This window comes from Pollachius pollachius (genome assembly GCF_949987615.1).
Source record: "Pollachius pollachius genome assembly, chromosome: 2".
NCBI lineage: Eukaryota > Metazoa > Chordata > Actinopteri > Gadiformes > Gadidae > Pollachius > Pollachius pollachius.
Window position 1 is genome coordinate 25,150,258 of NC_136935.1, and position 15,354 is coordinate 25,165,611.

A 15,354-nucleotide genomic window follows, 5' to 3' on the forward strand; every position below is an offset into this window, starting at 1 on the left:
CTAATTCTGTCTCTCTGGTTCCGTTTCCTGTCCTGCCCCTCAACAGAGGAGACTGGATGGGCTAGGCGGTAGTTGAATCATTGTCTCTGATTCTGTTTCCTGTCCCTCCCCTCAACAGAGGAGACTGGATGGTCTAGGACAGTGGTTCTCAACCTTTTTTTCGCAGATGCACCCTGACCTTACCCTGATCCTCTGGCCCCCCAGAGGGGGAAAAAAAAAAAATTAACAACCCCACTCACACTATATTGCTTAAAGGTGTCATTGCATCGTTTTTCATTGATTTTGCGGTGGTCACTAATAGCAATGAATGCCCTGTGAGTCGGTTTTGGTGGAGAGAGAGAGAGAGAACAGTCTTTTCGTGGAGACTACGCTCAGTGTTTCTTGCTATCGGCCATGTTTGATTGTGTTGGTTATTGAACTGTTAACCCGCGAACTGGCGTTGTGTTTATCAGCGTTACTATAGAGATCATAACGATAGCTGATGTAACGGGCGTGTGCAGGACTGAACCGCGCTGTATGACCACTGTTACACTGAGCATAGACAGTAAAAAGTAGCTGAGATGGTAGTGGTTGGAAACCAATAAATGAAAAATGGCTATTTATTTCAGGTAGCCTGTTTTTGCACCAAAAAAAACAACACGTTCCAAGCGCCCCCCTAGGTTGTGCGAACGCCCCCCAGGGGGTAGTAGTGCCCCTGTTGTGAAACCATGGTCTAGGAGCTAGTTGAATCATTGGCTGTTTCCCAAAGTGAAGGAAGCACGCTCTACGGCTGCCCATTTAAGGACGCTACGTCATAGAACGCCGACAAGCACTGTTCCAATGTTGAGAACACTCAGAAATTTGTGCCCTTTTCGCGTCCTTTATTTTTGAAAATTCTGAGATTTTTCAAGGGTGCATCGATGGATTCTCAACGAGCCAAAACAAAGCTATACACATTGCTTTACACAAGTGAAGTTTTTGAAAGTTTTCATTCCATCTTTCAACGAAGACGTTGAAATATGGTGTGATCTATGAAAAAGACCAATGGAACGTTCCTTGTAAATAGTTAATCGTGTTTGTAGCCTAAACTCAGACTTGAACTCATTCTTGCATGCGGGTGTCTTCATTCATAAAAAACTTAAAACATTCAGGAGTATGCAAATTAAGAGGGGTCTAGACTCTGTGTGTAGCCCCGCCTTCTCCAGTGAACCAAGAAAGCCGGTGACGAACGTGGGTTTTACCCCCTCAGATTCACACAGGCAAGACTGTGAAATTAACAGGCATGCCAAGCCGCGCCGAACCGGCTTGGCAGTTTAAAAATGCCAGTTGTCTCTGATTCTGTTTCCTGTCCTGCCCCTCAACAGAGGAGTCTGGATGGTCTAGGAGCTAGTTAAATCTTTGTCTCTGGTTCTGTTTCCTGTCCCGCCCCTCAACAGAGGAAATAGTGGATCGTCTACGAGCGAAGCAGGAGGAAGAGCTGGAGGAGGTGAAGCGGCGAGCGGCTGTGGAGGTCCAGAAGGTGCGTTTGGAGCAAGAGAAAGAGGACGTGGACATCGAGGAGGAGGAGGAACAGGCCAAGGGGGACTGGTCAAAGGATGAAGAGGTTAAACGTCAACTTAAGCAGGAGGGCAAAGAGGAGAAGGAGGCTGAGGATGAGGAGAACATAGCTACAGGTAACGGTTTAGTGATGAGTGATATTATTCATTCTAAAACAATTCAACCATAATCATTTTAATAAACGTTTTTTTCTTTCAAAATTAGACGCGTCACATTATGCAACAGCAATCAGCTCCTACTCCAACTCAACGTACACAGACCTATCTACTGAATATTTTTATTATCATATTCATTTTAAATAAAATATGAAATATGGACCAGAACATCCTCTGACTTTCCTTTTCTAATGTTTTGATCTTTGGTAGACTTGAAGCAGTTTGCATGATGATTCTATTGATAATCCACTGAAAACTTGTATACCTCGGAGTACAACTGTGGGCCTCATAGTTAAAGCTCTATTCTTGGTATGTTTAATTCATAATTGAATAAAAGAGGCACTTGAGCTAAACAATGAGCAGTTTTCTCCACATACTGAGTGGATAACTGCAAAGGCAGAAGAACAAAGCACTGAGCTAAGGGGCTTGTTTATCTTGTGCCCATTGGTTGACTTTGGACGTTCAACAACCTTATTGTCCTTGCTGTCTACCGGTAGCCACAGGTACGGGTCAGGAAGGCAGCAGCTTCCCCAGCAGCAGTAGAATCACAGAGGAACCCAAGCCCTCCACAGGTGCTCCAGCACCAGCTGTTCCCAGTGCTGAGAGCTCATGCCTGGCCTTGGGGCCTCCTAAGGCCCCTGCCTCCACTGGAGAGTGTCGGGGAGAGGGAGCTTCCAATATGCAGGTCACTGACAAAGGCCAAGGTATTTCGGACACTTCACAGGAAAGCCTTTGCTTTGTGACCCATGTCCGTTTATGTTGGCACAAGGGGAGAATGCAGCTAACCCATCTGTACGTACACCTAAGTGAGGCTTTGCAGCAACAGGTCTCTCTGAAATCATCAGGCTGGGACTAAGGGTCTGTCAAACCTTTTGCATGAGCACAAAAGATGTGGACTGAAACCCTGCCCACCCTTGCATCTCATCCTGTCGTCCATTGTTTGCGTCACTCATTTAATTTGTTGACTTGATCCTTTGGTCCATCTGATCCATGTGCTCCTTGTGTCTGGTCAGCATTGTGGTCCATTTAGTAGCGTGCGCCTAGGTGCTAGTGTATGGCTAGGTTCTGTAAGGCAAAGTGAACTGGCTACTTTGACATCCAATGTGCCTTCGCAAATTGTTGTCCTGTGGTGCTTCACGCTTCCTGCCTTCTTTCTGTCCTCTTCAGCAGCAGGTGGCACGCTGTTAGTTCACAGCCTGTTGAACCTCCAGCCTGCTGCTATGTGTAGAGCCTCACACACGGGGGGATGTCATTATGAGCATGTCTACAACTTGACCATTTGCCATATCAGTTCTATTCTTGTTTTTGTGGATGTTTTTGACTCGGCAGGGTCCCTCTTTTTGCTTGAATCCTTTTAATTTGTTTGAAAAGCAGGTCCAGCTTGCCCTCTGCTTTCAAGAAACCCATGTGTGGTTTGTGCAATGCATGCTGCATTCCACTTGAGGGAGCCACGGTGCAACCAATGTCCTGTCCAGCCACTGAGCTGTGTGGCCAAGCCCACCACTTGATCTGCTGTTGTCCGAATCCATGTTAATTTAGTGCTACAATCTGCCTTTTATCCTCGATCTACTTGGTAGTTAGATTTTCATTAAATGATTGCTCCTACCATTTCAGTATAAACATGCACACTGTCTCACATGATCAAAGTGAGACAGTGTGCTTTTGATTCTGCTTTAGATAAGGGGAGCAGGTACGTGTAACGGGCAACCCTCATTTTTTGCCTTTTTTATTAATTGATTGTAGCGGACACCACAGACTCAGGCCCCCTGCCCAGCCAAGAGGGCATGCCCAGTCTGAGCCAGTCCACCCAGCCCAGCGAGGACAGCGGGCCCGTTACCGGGACCCCCAGCTCCAGGCCAGAAACCCCCGACCTGGCTGACAAATCCTCCCAGTCGTCGCTGGCCAGCATGGAGGACTCGGGTGGGTTCCAAGCGGATCGCAGCCTCTCTGGGGAGCAAGACGCGTTTGCAAACTGAGAAGTGTGTGTGTGTGTGCTCACTTATCCGTGACCATTTTCTCATGTTTATGTTTGGTTTGCCACCAGGGGACAACAAGGACCAGGCTAATGGAGACGGGCCCGATTCCGGGGCCAAGAGCTCTGGGGCCACCCGCATGGTAACCAGGCTCAGGAACCCAGAGAGCAAACTGAGCCAGCTGAAAAGCCAGCAGGTAGCCGCCGCCGCCGTCCAGCAGGGTTTCAGGGAGGGGAAGGAGGTGAGCGCCACAGCCGCTGCGGAGTCTACTCTGTAGCTAACCTAAAAATAACTATTGGCTAAACTCAATAGATAGTCACGGCTGTGTACGTTAGTAGTTTATATAACCTGAAAGGCTGTGTATGTCTGTATTTAATTATCCTTGCTAAAGACGTAAGGTCTGTAGTTTATAAGCTAACCTAATGACATAGGTCTGTAGTTTATTAGCAAACCTAATGATCTATATGACTGTAGTTTATTAGCTGACCTAATGACTTGTATGTCTGTAGTTTATTAGCTGACCTAAAGATAGGTCTGTCGTTAATTAGCTAACCTAAATAACGACTGCAGGTCTGTAGTTTATCAGCGAACCTAAATTGTTTAAGTTTTTAGTTATTTAGCTAACATAAAGACGTATGGTCTGTTGTTAATTAGCTGACCTAGAGACTGCAGGTCTGCATCAGCTAACCTACATTTTTTAAGTCTGTAATTTTATAGCTAACACAAAGCGATGTGTCTGTCTGCAATGTTTTTGCTAATATTAAGGGATGCATATTTCTAGTTTATTAGCTAACCTAGAGCTAGTGTTTAAGCTCTCAACAAGGCCTCATATTGGTTCACCCCGTGGCTGGTTGCATCCGTAGGTGCTGGTGGTAAACGCGCAGGGAGACGTGACGCGAGTCAGCACACGCAGCTCCAAGGACGTGCTGAAGGGCGCTCTAGGGAACTTCTTCAAGCTGGGCCAGGAGGGGAAGTACCGGGTCTACCACAACCAGTACAGCACCAATACGCTGGCCCTGAATAAGCACCAGCACCGGGAGGCAAGACCCTCCTCCTGTCTTCCACCTTCATAATGGATCAATCACTTGGAAGAACCAAAATCAATTTGTTCACAATCCATAGTTTTAATCATCATTTGAACAACAAATGTGAATGAATGTAGAACATAATGCCCACGTTGGTGTTTTTCACTATTTGCATGTGAGAATAAGTTTGCTTTGAAGATTAGAAGCTATTCAAATGGCGGATAGAGGAGGTCACCATGTACCAAACGTCATCGTTTCCTCCCAGAGCCCAGGCTAACCGGACCCTCCACCGTTGGTTTCTCCCAGGACCATGACAAGCGGCGTCACCTGTCCCATAAGTTCTGCATGACTCCAGCGGGGGATTTCAAGTGGAACGGCTCCATCCACGGTTCGAAAGTGCTGACCATCTCCACGCTGCGCCTCACCATCGTCCAGCTGGAGAACAACGTGCCCGCCCCTTTCATGCACCCCAACTGGGCATCTCACAGGTGGGCCTGCAGGGGGGGGACGACTCTCCTGTGGCCGCGGCTGATTCCACAAGGAAACGCTGACATGGTTTGGCCAAGCGGACGCCACCTAGTCCAAATTATGCATCTGGAATTAAATAAAATAAGATTGAACCTTGTTGTCGTTAAAGGGTTCGGCACATTTTCTAGGAGCCCAGGTTAATTGTGACTTGGTATCTGTAAAGAGGGAAGTCAGCCATGCTTTCCTTCTAAATCTTCCCCCTTATGCAGGATCAACTGGATAAAGGCTGTGCAGATGTGCAGCAAAGCCAGAGAGTTTGCTCTGGCTCTGGCCATCTTGGAGTGTGCCATCAAACCTGTAGCCATGCTGCCTGTCTGGAAGGACTCTCTTGGACACACCAGGTACACACACACGCAGGCTGAAAGACACAGACCCAGACACAGAAAGACAAAGACGCAGAAAGACACAATCAGACTAGTGTTTTCAAAAATATATATTTTTTGATAAATATTGATAGACGGGTTCAATAATCAGTCTCTGCAGTATCAATACACAAATACCAGCTGCGCTCTCTCTCTTCTCTCGGACAGCGAGTTAACACACACATCAGTGCCCACACAGCCACGCCTCCTTGCTAATGCCTCGTTTCCACCAGGCGGAGCTGCTGGGATCGGTGCCACTCAGTCCGCTTATATTGGCGTTTACATTGCTAAAATTGGGCAGGGTCCCAAAATAAGCGTGCTGAGCTGCTCCTATTTTCAGTACTCCACTGTTGGGGTACCAAGCTGTCTGAAAGGTAGCCAAAAAGGTGGAGCTACAAACTAGCGTCTGTTGATTGGTCGACAGAACCGTCACTTCCATGAGACAGAGGGATAAAAACAAACACAGTACCCGCTAGGTATCTCTGGAAAATGCTGAAAGCTTTGTTAATTTAAGAAAATGTTGCCCAAAAGTTGGCCTTGGATGAACCAGGAGGTTGAGATTTAATGTGTTGCGTTGTTCTTTTTCATTGAATTTATTAGCAAGCTACTCTGTGTCGCGCTGCTATGATGTCACAACGCTTACGTGGCTATCGCCATCAGGCTTAAACCCCGCCCTACCATAAGGGTACTGTCGGTGGTGGAAACGCCAGCCCAATTTAGCGTTGCCTCGACCGAGGCCGCTCCACTCGGTGGAAACGAGGCATAACTTGTTGTCTCTCGCATTAATTTGGCACTGGTCTCAAAACTGTGTTAGGGTGTTAGCTAAAAGTTAACCAACACAGCTTACATGTCAAGTGCAGCGCCTCCGCGACCGGTTTAGGTAGAGAACGAAAACGTCAGGAGTGCTTTTTAGAAATTCTTTGGATTTGAGGCAAATTACCAAGGAAAATCAAGTCATGTATACCCATATGCAAGAAAAAGGTTTTGTGTTTCATAACTGTCTACATGCAAAGCAATAATGATTTTTTTCACAACATTTGATCTTCACACACTATACATTATGTGAAATCTGAGCCTCCACTGATGCCAAACAGTCCAAAACATATCACTCTGACTAAAACTTGCAAATAACAAATATAGCACAAACATCCCATCTAACCCATTTTATTTTTACAACCAAAAATTGTTATAAAAAAAAAGAATGTCTTACCTTTGCTGTTTTTGTCGTCAAAGTTGAGTTTGATCGCATAAAACCACTATCAACAGATAATCCAGTGTCTGGGCCCAATTTTATCACTAAACATGGTGTTTACAATCAATTAGTAAGGTTTATGTGGAAATAAGTAAATTGCCTTCAATCAGAACACATGTCCTTCATCGCTTTCTGGTAGCCATATGTGTACAGTATTTGCAAGTGTTTGGCTTGGTGTCATTCAATTATATTTGCCCTGAACATTAAAAAAAAAGGGGTCAAGTGTCAAAATTGTACAACAGGTTCTCAAGATATCAACCTGTTTACTATAAGGCTACCAACTGATAATGACCAACTGATAATTATTTCAGGTGTTAATGTAATCTTCGACTTATGCTCTGTCCTAGCCTTATCCTCTCCCCTAACCAAGTAGTTTCCACATTGAATATTTCACTTGCAAAACAATCTTGCAATCGTGACAACTCTAACACAGACACGGACACACGAAGACAGTGATGCAAAACAGCTTAAGTTGGCTAAAAACAGCCATCTTAAGAATGCGTCTATATACGCTTTTTGCTCCCCAATGAACATTCCAACTCGTTATCATACCAAACGTATCCCAGATCCATTTTAGACCGGATTTCTCCTTTAACATCGGTGCCATTTGGTCGTGCTGTCTGATTGCAGGGCCTTTTCACAGCAGGGTCTTTTGCGTTCAGCAGAGTGTAACCGCTCTTTAAGGTCTTGCTGTCATAGTTTTGTGATTGAAACGGTGGTGTGATGATGTTAACCAGACTCCACCGCATGACGTCCATCGAGCGCGAGGAGAAGGAGAAGCTGAAGAAGAGGGAGAGGAAGCTGGAGGAAGAGGAGACCATGCAACAAGCAACCTGGGTCAAATACACCTTCCCTATCAAACACCAGGTACTCACAAACATCTCTCTCTCTCTCTCTCTCTCTCTCTCTCTCTCTCTCTCTCTCTCTCTCTCTCTCTCTCTCTCTCTCTCTCTCTCTCTTTCTCTTTCTTCCCCCCCCCCCAGTTTGGAGCAACCCACCAACCACATCACACACAACCTTTGCCACCAGCGGCCTGCAGAGACCAGGCCTGAAATTGGATGCCACAATAGGCTGATGGCTGCCCAACGCCCTCCTTAACCATGGTGTTTGAGTAGCCCTTTCTACAGGACGTGGGTGGGGGCTCTGTGTTTGATGCGCACCGCAGCAGCATGTGAAGGAGTCTCTTTTTAACTGGGTTCTCCTCCCTTCTGCGTCACTAACTTTAACAAACATTAACTTACGTCACTAACCTGCCCTTGTTCTCCTGTCCCCTCTCCGTGGGTTGAAGGTGTGGAAGCAGAAGGGGGAAGAGTACCGGGTCACGGGGTACGGAGGCTGGAGCTGGATCAGTAAGACCCACGTGCAGCGCTTCCAACCCAAGCTGCCCGGGAACACAAACCCAAATTACCGCAAGGAACTGGAAGGTGCCACCAAATTGCATCAAATATCTCTCACCTTTCCCCCTGTTCCCATCATTATCTGTAGTCTTAATAATTAAAACTATGGCATTGTTTGCAAATAGTTTGTATTTACTAGTATAGTCCTGTTTGGCTTTGTAAGTCATTTCCCCTTTGATGCATCCTACCCCCTGCAGTGTTCCCTGATCGTTTCAACCGTCCTCTCGTCCTGCTTTGATGTAGTAGAATGCTGCCAATTCAAACCATCTCCCCTTTTTCCTAGATGTCAAGCTTGGCAAGAAATGCACTCTGCTAGACCTGGGCAGAAGGCCCGTAACAGGGACACGAGATGAACCTCAGGAAGCTCCAGCGAACAGCATCCAGGAGCCCTTGGCCTTCTCCATCACCCCCGAGGCTCCAACAGAACAATGTCAGAAGGCTGAGAAGGGGAAGGAGGTGGAGATTGGGAAGGAGGGGGGGAGGAAGACTGAAGAGGGGAAGGAGGAGATGGGGATGGAGAAGAAGAAGAAAGAGGAGAGAAAGGAAGATGTGGAGGACAAGATGGAGGTGGATCCTGGAGATGAGAGACCAGATAAAGGTCAGACTGGGGGGGGGCGGGGAGGTCCTCTGCAGTCTGAACTATAAAAAATAAAGTTATGGGCCCAGTAGAGTATGTTTGGTGGGGCCGTTAGTCTGACATTATACATTTTTTTCTGTCATGCATTTTTCTTTGCTGAATTAATATTGGTTCATCTCTAAGTCTGATGCTGGAAATGTGATTTATGACTGACGAGTTCATGCCCATCCAGGGACCAGTTTGCCAGAAATGGAGGCCGGCACAAAGCAGGAGCCCGCTGCTGTGTGTGAGCGCCCCTTCAACTACGACGTTGTTGATGTCAGCAAGGGCTTCCTGACCCGCGTCGCCTACAAGAAGCTCAAGGCCTCCAAGTTGGACGGCCTACTAGATCGGCGAGTCAAACAACACACACTAGAGGAGAAGCAGAGGCAACAGGTCCCGACCTCCAAACCCCCGGCAGCCTCACAGCCTTCGGCAACTCATTCCCCAGCACCGGGCACCCCGGTCCGGACGAGGTCTCCACTAAAGCCCCTGGCTTTGGCTCTGGCCCAGGTTCAGGTTCAGCACACGACCTTGGCGGAAGTCAAGACCCAGTCATGTCCCTCTTTAGCAGGGACTCCTGGGTCAGGGACGGTGAAAGAGGAGGAGGCAGACGCCCTTCCCACTGCAGGTGCCCCATCTAGAGACCGTACTGGTTTGGATTCACCCTCATTAAAAAAATCGACACAGGAAATGGGTCTGCAGCAAAGGACTACAGGGCCCAATGCAGCTGTTTCTAGCAGCACAAGGCAAGAGGGTCCCTCACTCTCTGAGGAATCAGTGGCCTTGTCAGTAAAACCCACTCAGAGCTCCTCGGGGCAACCAACTGCATGCATTCTAGCAGACATAGGCAAGCCTCAAGGTACTGATCATGGCAGTCCTGAGGTCTCTCTGCCTAAATCCTCTGAACCTGATAATCTTGTAACTCTGAAGGCAGAAGAAAGGTGCAAAGAGGAGCATCAGCAGAAGATCCAAGAGGTCAGTCAAGGCAGACCAATGGAGGCAAACCCTTTTCCTGTTCAGATGAACGGCAAAGACGGCTTGGAGGGGGATGTTGAGGAGACGACTAGCTTCTGCATCAAAGTCAACAACAGCGTGGATAAGGTGGGGGAGGGAGAGAGACGCCCTGCTGTGTTGCCCAAGGCAAAGCAGCTGGTCAATGGAGACATGGTCTCGCTGAACGTCAAGCCAGAAGCAATGAGAAGCATTGAACCGGACCCGGCTCCCAGCCGGAAAGAGGCCGAGTGCCAGAGGGTTGCTTTGGACCAGGACCTCCAGCCTCCAGTGAAGATTGCAAGGCTGGAGAGCAGTGTAGTGGCGCCCCCCCCCAGCATTACCCAACAGGACAGCAGCACAGAGGGCCAGAGGAAAGCAGCGGTGAGGGTCATCCGCATGCCTCCTTCCCCCGTCCCCTCGGCCCAGGATCCCAGCGCAGGGGGCAGTCTCACGGAGGATGGCGGTAAAGGTGCAGAGCAGAGGACCACGGTCACCCAGGTGACCACTGCCACCACCACGGTTTCCATGGCAACAAAGGTCGCCAAAGTGCCGGCGAGCAGTTTTGGTAACGCAGCGGTGCCCGAGAGTAGCGCAGTAGCCACCCTCACTACGATGACCAAAACCACCGTGACCAAATTGCACTCCCCCAACCCCGACTGCCAATCAGAAGACAGCCAGAGCGAAACAGTGACGCAAGAGCAAAGGACGTTGCTGTCGGCCTCCTACAGTATGCTGAACGGAGACGGTAAAATGGTGGCGGTGAGCCAATCGTTCTCCACCAAGGGCCGTGTCCGCCTCCTCAAGTTCTCCCGCACCAAGAAGGCCCGGTCGGACACGGCGCTGCCCTCCTACAGGAAGTTTGTTACCAAGAGCAACCGCAAGAGTATTTTTGTGTTGCCCAGCGATGACCTGAAGGTGCTGGCCAGACGGGGAGGTCTGCGGGAGGTGTCCATCTTCAACTACAACGCCAAGCCGGCCCAGGACATCTGGCCATACCCCTCTCCAAGGCCCACCTTCGGGATCACCTGGAGGTAGGTTATAACACTCACACCGGCCTCCTTGGAATATACTAAATCCTATCCACCTCCTGGAATCACTTGATTATCATGGTAGGAATAATGATAATTTGGAGGAGAATGTATCACATGTACTGTGCTGAATTATTAAATTACCATGGTATGTCAACAGAGAGTTAAGAAAGATGATCTGTTATTGGCAGACTACAATGCTGCAGCCTGTATATTCTCCTTTGAAATTAAGATGATCTTTTGGGCAAATACCTAGGTTGACAGATATGAAACAAACTGGCACAAAAACACAGTGTGCTGCAGCCATGGAAGCAAACCAAGTGGATCAACTGAGTGTACTTAGTAAGCTTCTAAGCCAGGGGCCTCAAACTCAACTTACCTGGGGGCCGCCGGAGGTAGTGTCTGGGTCAGGCTGAGCCGCATCAATTATTCCACAGAAAAAAGGAGCACAACTGACCCAATCTAAGTTAATGATCGGGCTATAATTAGATCATTTTAGCTATGTAATCGCTGACAACAGGGGACATTTCATAGTGGTTGGTGGAAACCGGGACATTTTAGCGTCCTTTGGGACTGTCCCGGCAAAACCGACACATTTTGTCGGTTTTGGATAAAAGCGTCTACTGAATGCCCTAATTGTAATTGTTGTAAAGACGGAAAAAGTAATTAGTTAGATTACCGCGTTACTGAAAAAAGAACGGCGTTATTATAAACACTGCTTGCGAACAATATGTAATAGGGAGGGGTCAGAATATTTGATTATTCGATTATTCGTTCCCGAGGGTCAAAATTGATTTTTAACATTTGGACCGTTATAATTTTTTCCCATTCAAATATAAAGTATTTCACAAGCCATAACTTTGTTTCCCTGGTAACACCTTTTTTGTTTTTTGATAACATTTTTATTGATAACATACGTGAAAAATTCCATAAAAGTACAAGTTGTTTTTTTAAACATCACAAAATCATGTACCTTACAGAAACGGAGCAAACATGAAAACAATAAACACCCCGAAAACCATGGCTACCCCTTTACCAACCCCTGCCCCTGATCTCTCAGCCTCTCAAAAAAAAATACAGATAAAAATACAAATAAATATAATTCAAACATAGAGAGAAGAAAAAGGAAAATAATAATAAAAGAAAATCACATTTTGTTAATGCTGTACTCTTTCTTTGACCAAATTGTAAGCTTCATCCCATGCTTTTAGGGTTTTCTGACTAGCTCCATGCACCCTGGCCATAGATCTCTCCATCATAACTATGTCTAGAAAAGAGTTGGCCCACTTCTGCCAAGATAATGTGTGAGGTGGTTGCCATCGCAAGGCCAACATTTTCTTTGCTGCAGTGAGACCAGCCCATAGAATACGCCTCTGCTGTAGAGACAATTCTAGACTAGAGTCATCATTAAGTAAAAGTAAGGCCGGTTACCATGGGATATTCACTTCAAGCATGTCACTTAAAGTGGACCATAAGTGTCCTCAAAAGGCAAACACGCCGGGACATTCCACATAGGTAAAAATGACCCTGGGGCATTAAGTGTACATAGGTCACAGTTAGGAGATGGGATGATTTTCATAGCATGACGTTTTCTTGGAGTACGATACATCCTATGTATAAATTTAAAATGTATTAATTGGTGATGAGGGTTTTTGGAGGTATCCTGTAGATTTTCCCATACTGTGTCCCAGCAAATCTCTTCCACATCTGCAGAGGAAATATCCCTACTCCAAACACTTTCCACTGCTAAAGAGATATGAGGATTAGAGATAAATTTATAAACTTTAGAAACCATCCCACGTGTCTGCCCTTGTACAGCAAATAATTTATGCAACGGATGTGTTAGGAGTGGTACTCCCCATGGGACACCATATGCCTTCATGGCAGATCTCAATTGCAAGTAAAAGAAAAATGATGTGCCCGGTAAATCATTCTCAGCTTTAAGATCATTAAAAGCCCTTAAACCATCATCATTCAAGTCTCTGAGAATATAAACTCCTTTATCACTCCATTAAGGAAAAGAAAATGGTGTATTGCCAATAAGAAAAGAGAAGTTATTGAATACAGGGGAATGGTTATGCCATTTAAGATCTACCCCAGTATGTTTCATTACAGAGGGCCTAAGCACTTACTAACTTTTTTAGACAGAATGTTGGAGTAGACCAGGTCTATGAGGTTGTGAAAGGTTTTCCTCAATTGATCTCCAAGACACTGAAGCATTGGGATTAAACCATACAGATAAGGGGCGAAGAACAAAGGACCAGCAATACATCTTAAAATTAGGTAAAGCTAGTTCCCCATGTGTCCTATCTCGTTGAAGAGTTTTTCATTTCAGTCTTGGTCTTTTCCCATTCCATACAAATTTAGATATGAGTGAATGTAATTTTTCCCAATAAGTACCCAGAAGTACATCCATTTTTACAATCGATATGTGAGCTTGAAGGGAATTTGGAAGCTTAGACCAGCGTTCAAGATCCTTCTCGACTTAATTATATATGCCTTGAAAGTTTTTTGTTGCTATAGAAAAAGTAGAAGGGAATATGTCAACCCCAAGATGCCTTAACTGCCTTACTATTGGGATGTTAGAGGGCAGGGGTGTAGGTGACAAGGCTGAATTTAAATGCATTAATGATGCACTTAATCTTATATCTAGATAGAGAACTGAATACATCAAAATAGATAATAAATGTGATTTTGAGGACCCTGCGTCACCAACATAGACTAAGATATCATCACTATATAATGATATTCTATGTTCTATATTACAAAAAGTAATGGGAAGTACAGAGGGACTCTGTCTAATTTTCTGGGCCAGTGGTTCTAGAGATAGAGCAAAAAGTAATGGGGACAGGGGACAACCCTGTCGAGTGCCCCTTAATATAGGAAACTGGGAGAGGAAAATATTTCCTGTGTAAACCATTGCTGACGGGTTGCCATACAAGACCTTGATCATTTTCAGAAATTGAGAACCTAGCCCAAAGATGTCCAAAGCAGCCCACAGATAATCCCACTCCAGTCTGTCGAAGGATTTTTCAACATCTTGCGACAGGACAGAGCAGGGAAGATCAATTGTACTTGTCTTATGGATAATATGTAGAAGGCGGCGCATGTTGTCAGATGCTAATCGTGACTTGATAAATTCAGTTTGTTCGTTGTGTATCAGTTTTTTCAGATATTGGCGTGTGGCAAGTACCTTAGCAAAGAGTTTGATTTCCCCATTGAGAAAAGACAGGGGTCTATAGTTGCTGCACTGGGAAGGGTCTTTGTTTGACTTAGGAAGTTCTGTGATTATAGCTGTATTAACCCCCAAGCTGAATGAACCTTCACTAATCGCAGTATTAATCATATAATGGTGGGCCAAGTATACCCCAAAAAGTAAGATATAGTTCTGGGGGAATACCATCCCTACCTGGGGACTTGCCCTTCTTCATATTTACAAGTGCCTCTCTTAACTCCGCTAAGGAGATGGGAGAACCTAGTCCCTTTGCTTCTTGTCTTGAGAGAGAAGGCACATCCAGACCATGGACAAAGTTTTTACTAGTGTTACTTCAGACTTATAAAGTGTAGAATATAATGTTTTAAATGCAGAATTAATTTCACCAGGTTCAGTTAAAGTGCGATTGGGAGATTTAATGGCCAAAATGTAAGAACGTTTTTCATTATGTTTTAGTCTTAGAGCTAACAGGTGACCTGGTCTAGGCCCATTGAAACAATAAGTTCTCCTAGTTCTATGCATCAAGAACTCTGCCCTCTGCCTTAGTAAGGACTTTTACTCAGTTATTGTTGCAGATATTCTACCTAATAAGACATCAGTTTGTGTGCTCTGTTGTTTGGCCTCAAGTTGCGTAAGGATATCCTCTAGTTCAGTTATTTTAAGAAGTCTGTTTTTTTTTTTCAGATGAGAATGAGATTGATGAATCTCTTATTGAGCCCTTAATTGCATCCCATAGGATTATAGGGTCCCCACTGATCCTGTATTAAGTTCAATAAAAGTTGTTGCATTACTTGCATTACTAAAGAAGACACAGAACTCATTTTTGAGGAGTGTGGTGTTGAAACACCAGCATGGTGCCCTAGGAGGAGCGCCCAGATGAGGTGAGACTATACTGTGGTCTGATAGTGAGCAGGGTTTAATTGAAACATTATGTATTTCAGAGAAAGAGTTAGGTGAAACTAATAAATAATCTATTCTGGAGTAGGTATTATGGCTGGCTGAGTAGAAGGTGTGCTGTTTGAAAGTAGGATTAATTGTACGGTATAGGTCTGTTAAATTAAGAGATTACAAAAAGTCTTGCAAGTCCCTAGAGGCACGTACTTGTGTGGAGGTAGAGTGTTGAGCAGATTTATCTAGTGCTAAGTTAATGCAAGTGTTCATATCTGCACCTATGATTAGTGAGGAATCCTGGAGGTGTGATAAAAAAATCAGATTAGTATTGAGAAGGAGCATAAATGGAGACGAATGCAAATTTGTGTCCTGAGATGACCG

At 45.6% G+C, this 15,354-nt stretch overlaps 1 protein-coding gene across 6 annotated transcripts in view; it reads left to right on the forward strand.

Annotated features, from left to right (window-relative positions):
- LOC307070668 (nucleosome-remodeling factor subunit BPTF-like) overlaps window positions 1–15,354 on the forward strand; it is a 98,044-nt gene that overhangs the window by 25,498 nt on the left and 57,192 nt on the right. For 4 of the 6 annotated variants that reach the window (XM_079729241.1, XM_079729242.1, XM_079729245.1 and 1 more), the window contains exons 5-15: window positions 1,416–1,652; window positions 2,189–2,395; window positions 3,435–3,611; window positions 3,736–3,905; window positions 4,528–4,704; window positions 4,996–5,177; window positions 5,427–5,558; window positions 7,569–7,698; window positions 8,120–8,255; window positions 8,512–8,826; window positions 9,038–10,871. In XM_079729241.1, the coding sequence (XP_079585367.1) occupies window positions 1,416–1,652; window positions 2,189–2,395; window positions 3,435–3,611; window positions 3,736–3,905; window positions 4,528–4,704; window positions 4,996–5,177; window positions 5,427–5,558; window positions 7,569–7,698; window positions 8,120–8,255; window positions 8,512–8,826; window positions 9,038–10,871 (3,697 nt within the window). The remainder of the gene's footprint in view (window positions 1–1,415; window positions 1,653–2,188; window positions 2,396–3,434; window positions 3,612–3,735; window positions 3,906–4,527; window positions 4,705–4,995; window positions 5,178–5,426; window positions 5,559–7,568; window positions 7,699–8,119; window positions 8,256–8,511; window positions 8,827–9,037; window positions 10,872–15,354) is intronic. The other 2 variants (XM_079729244.1, XM_079729246.1) reach the window with 2 other exon arrangements.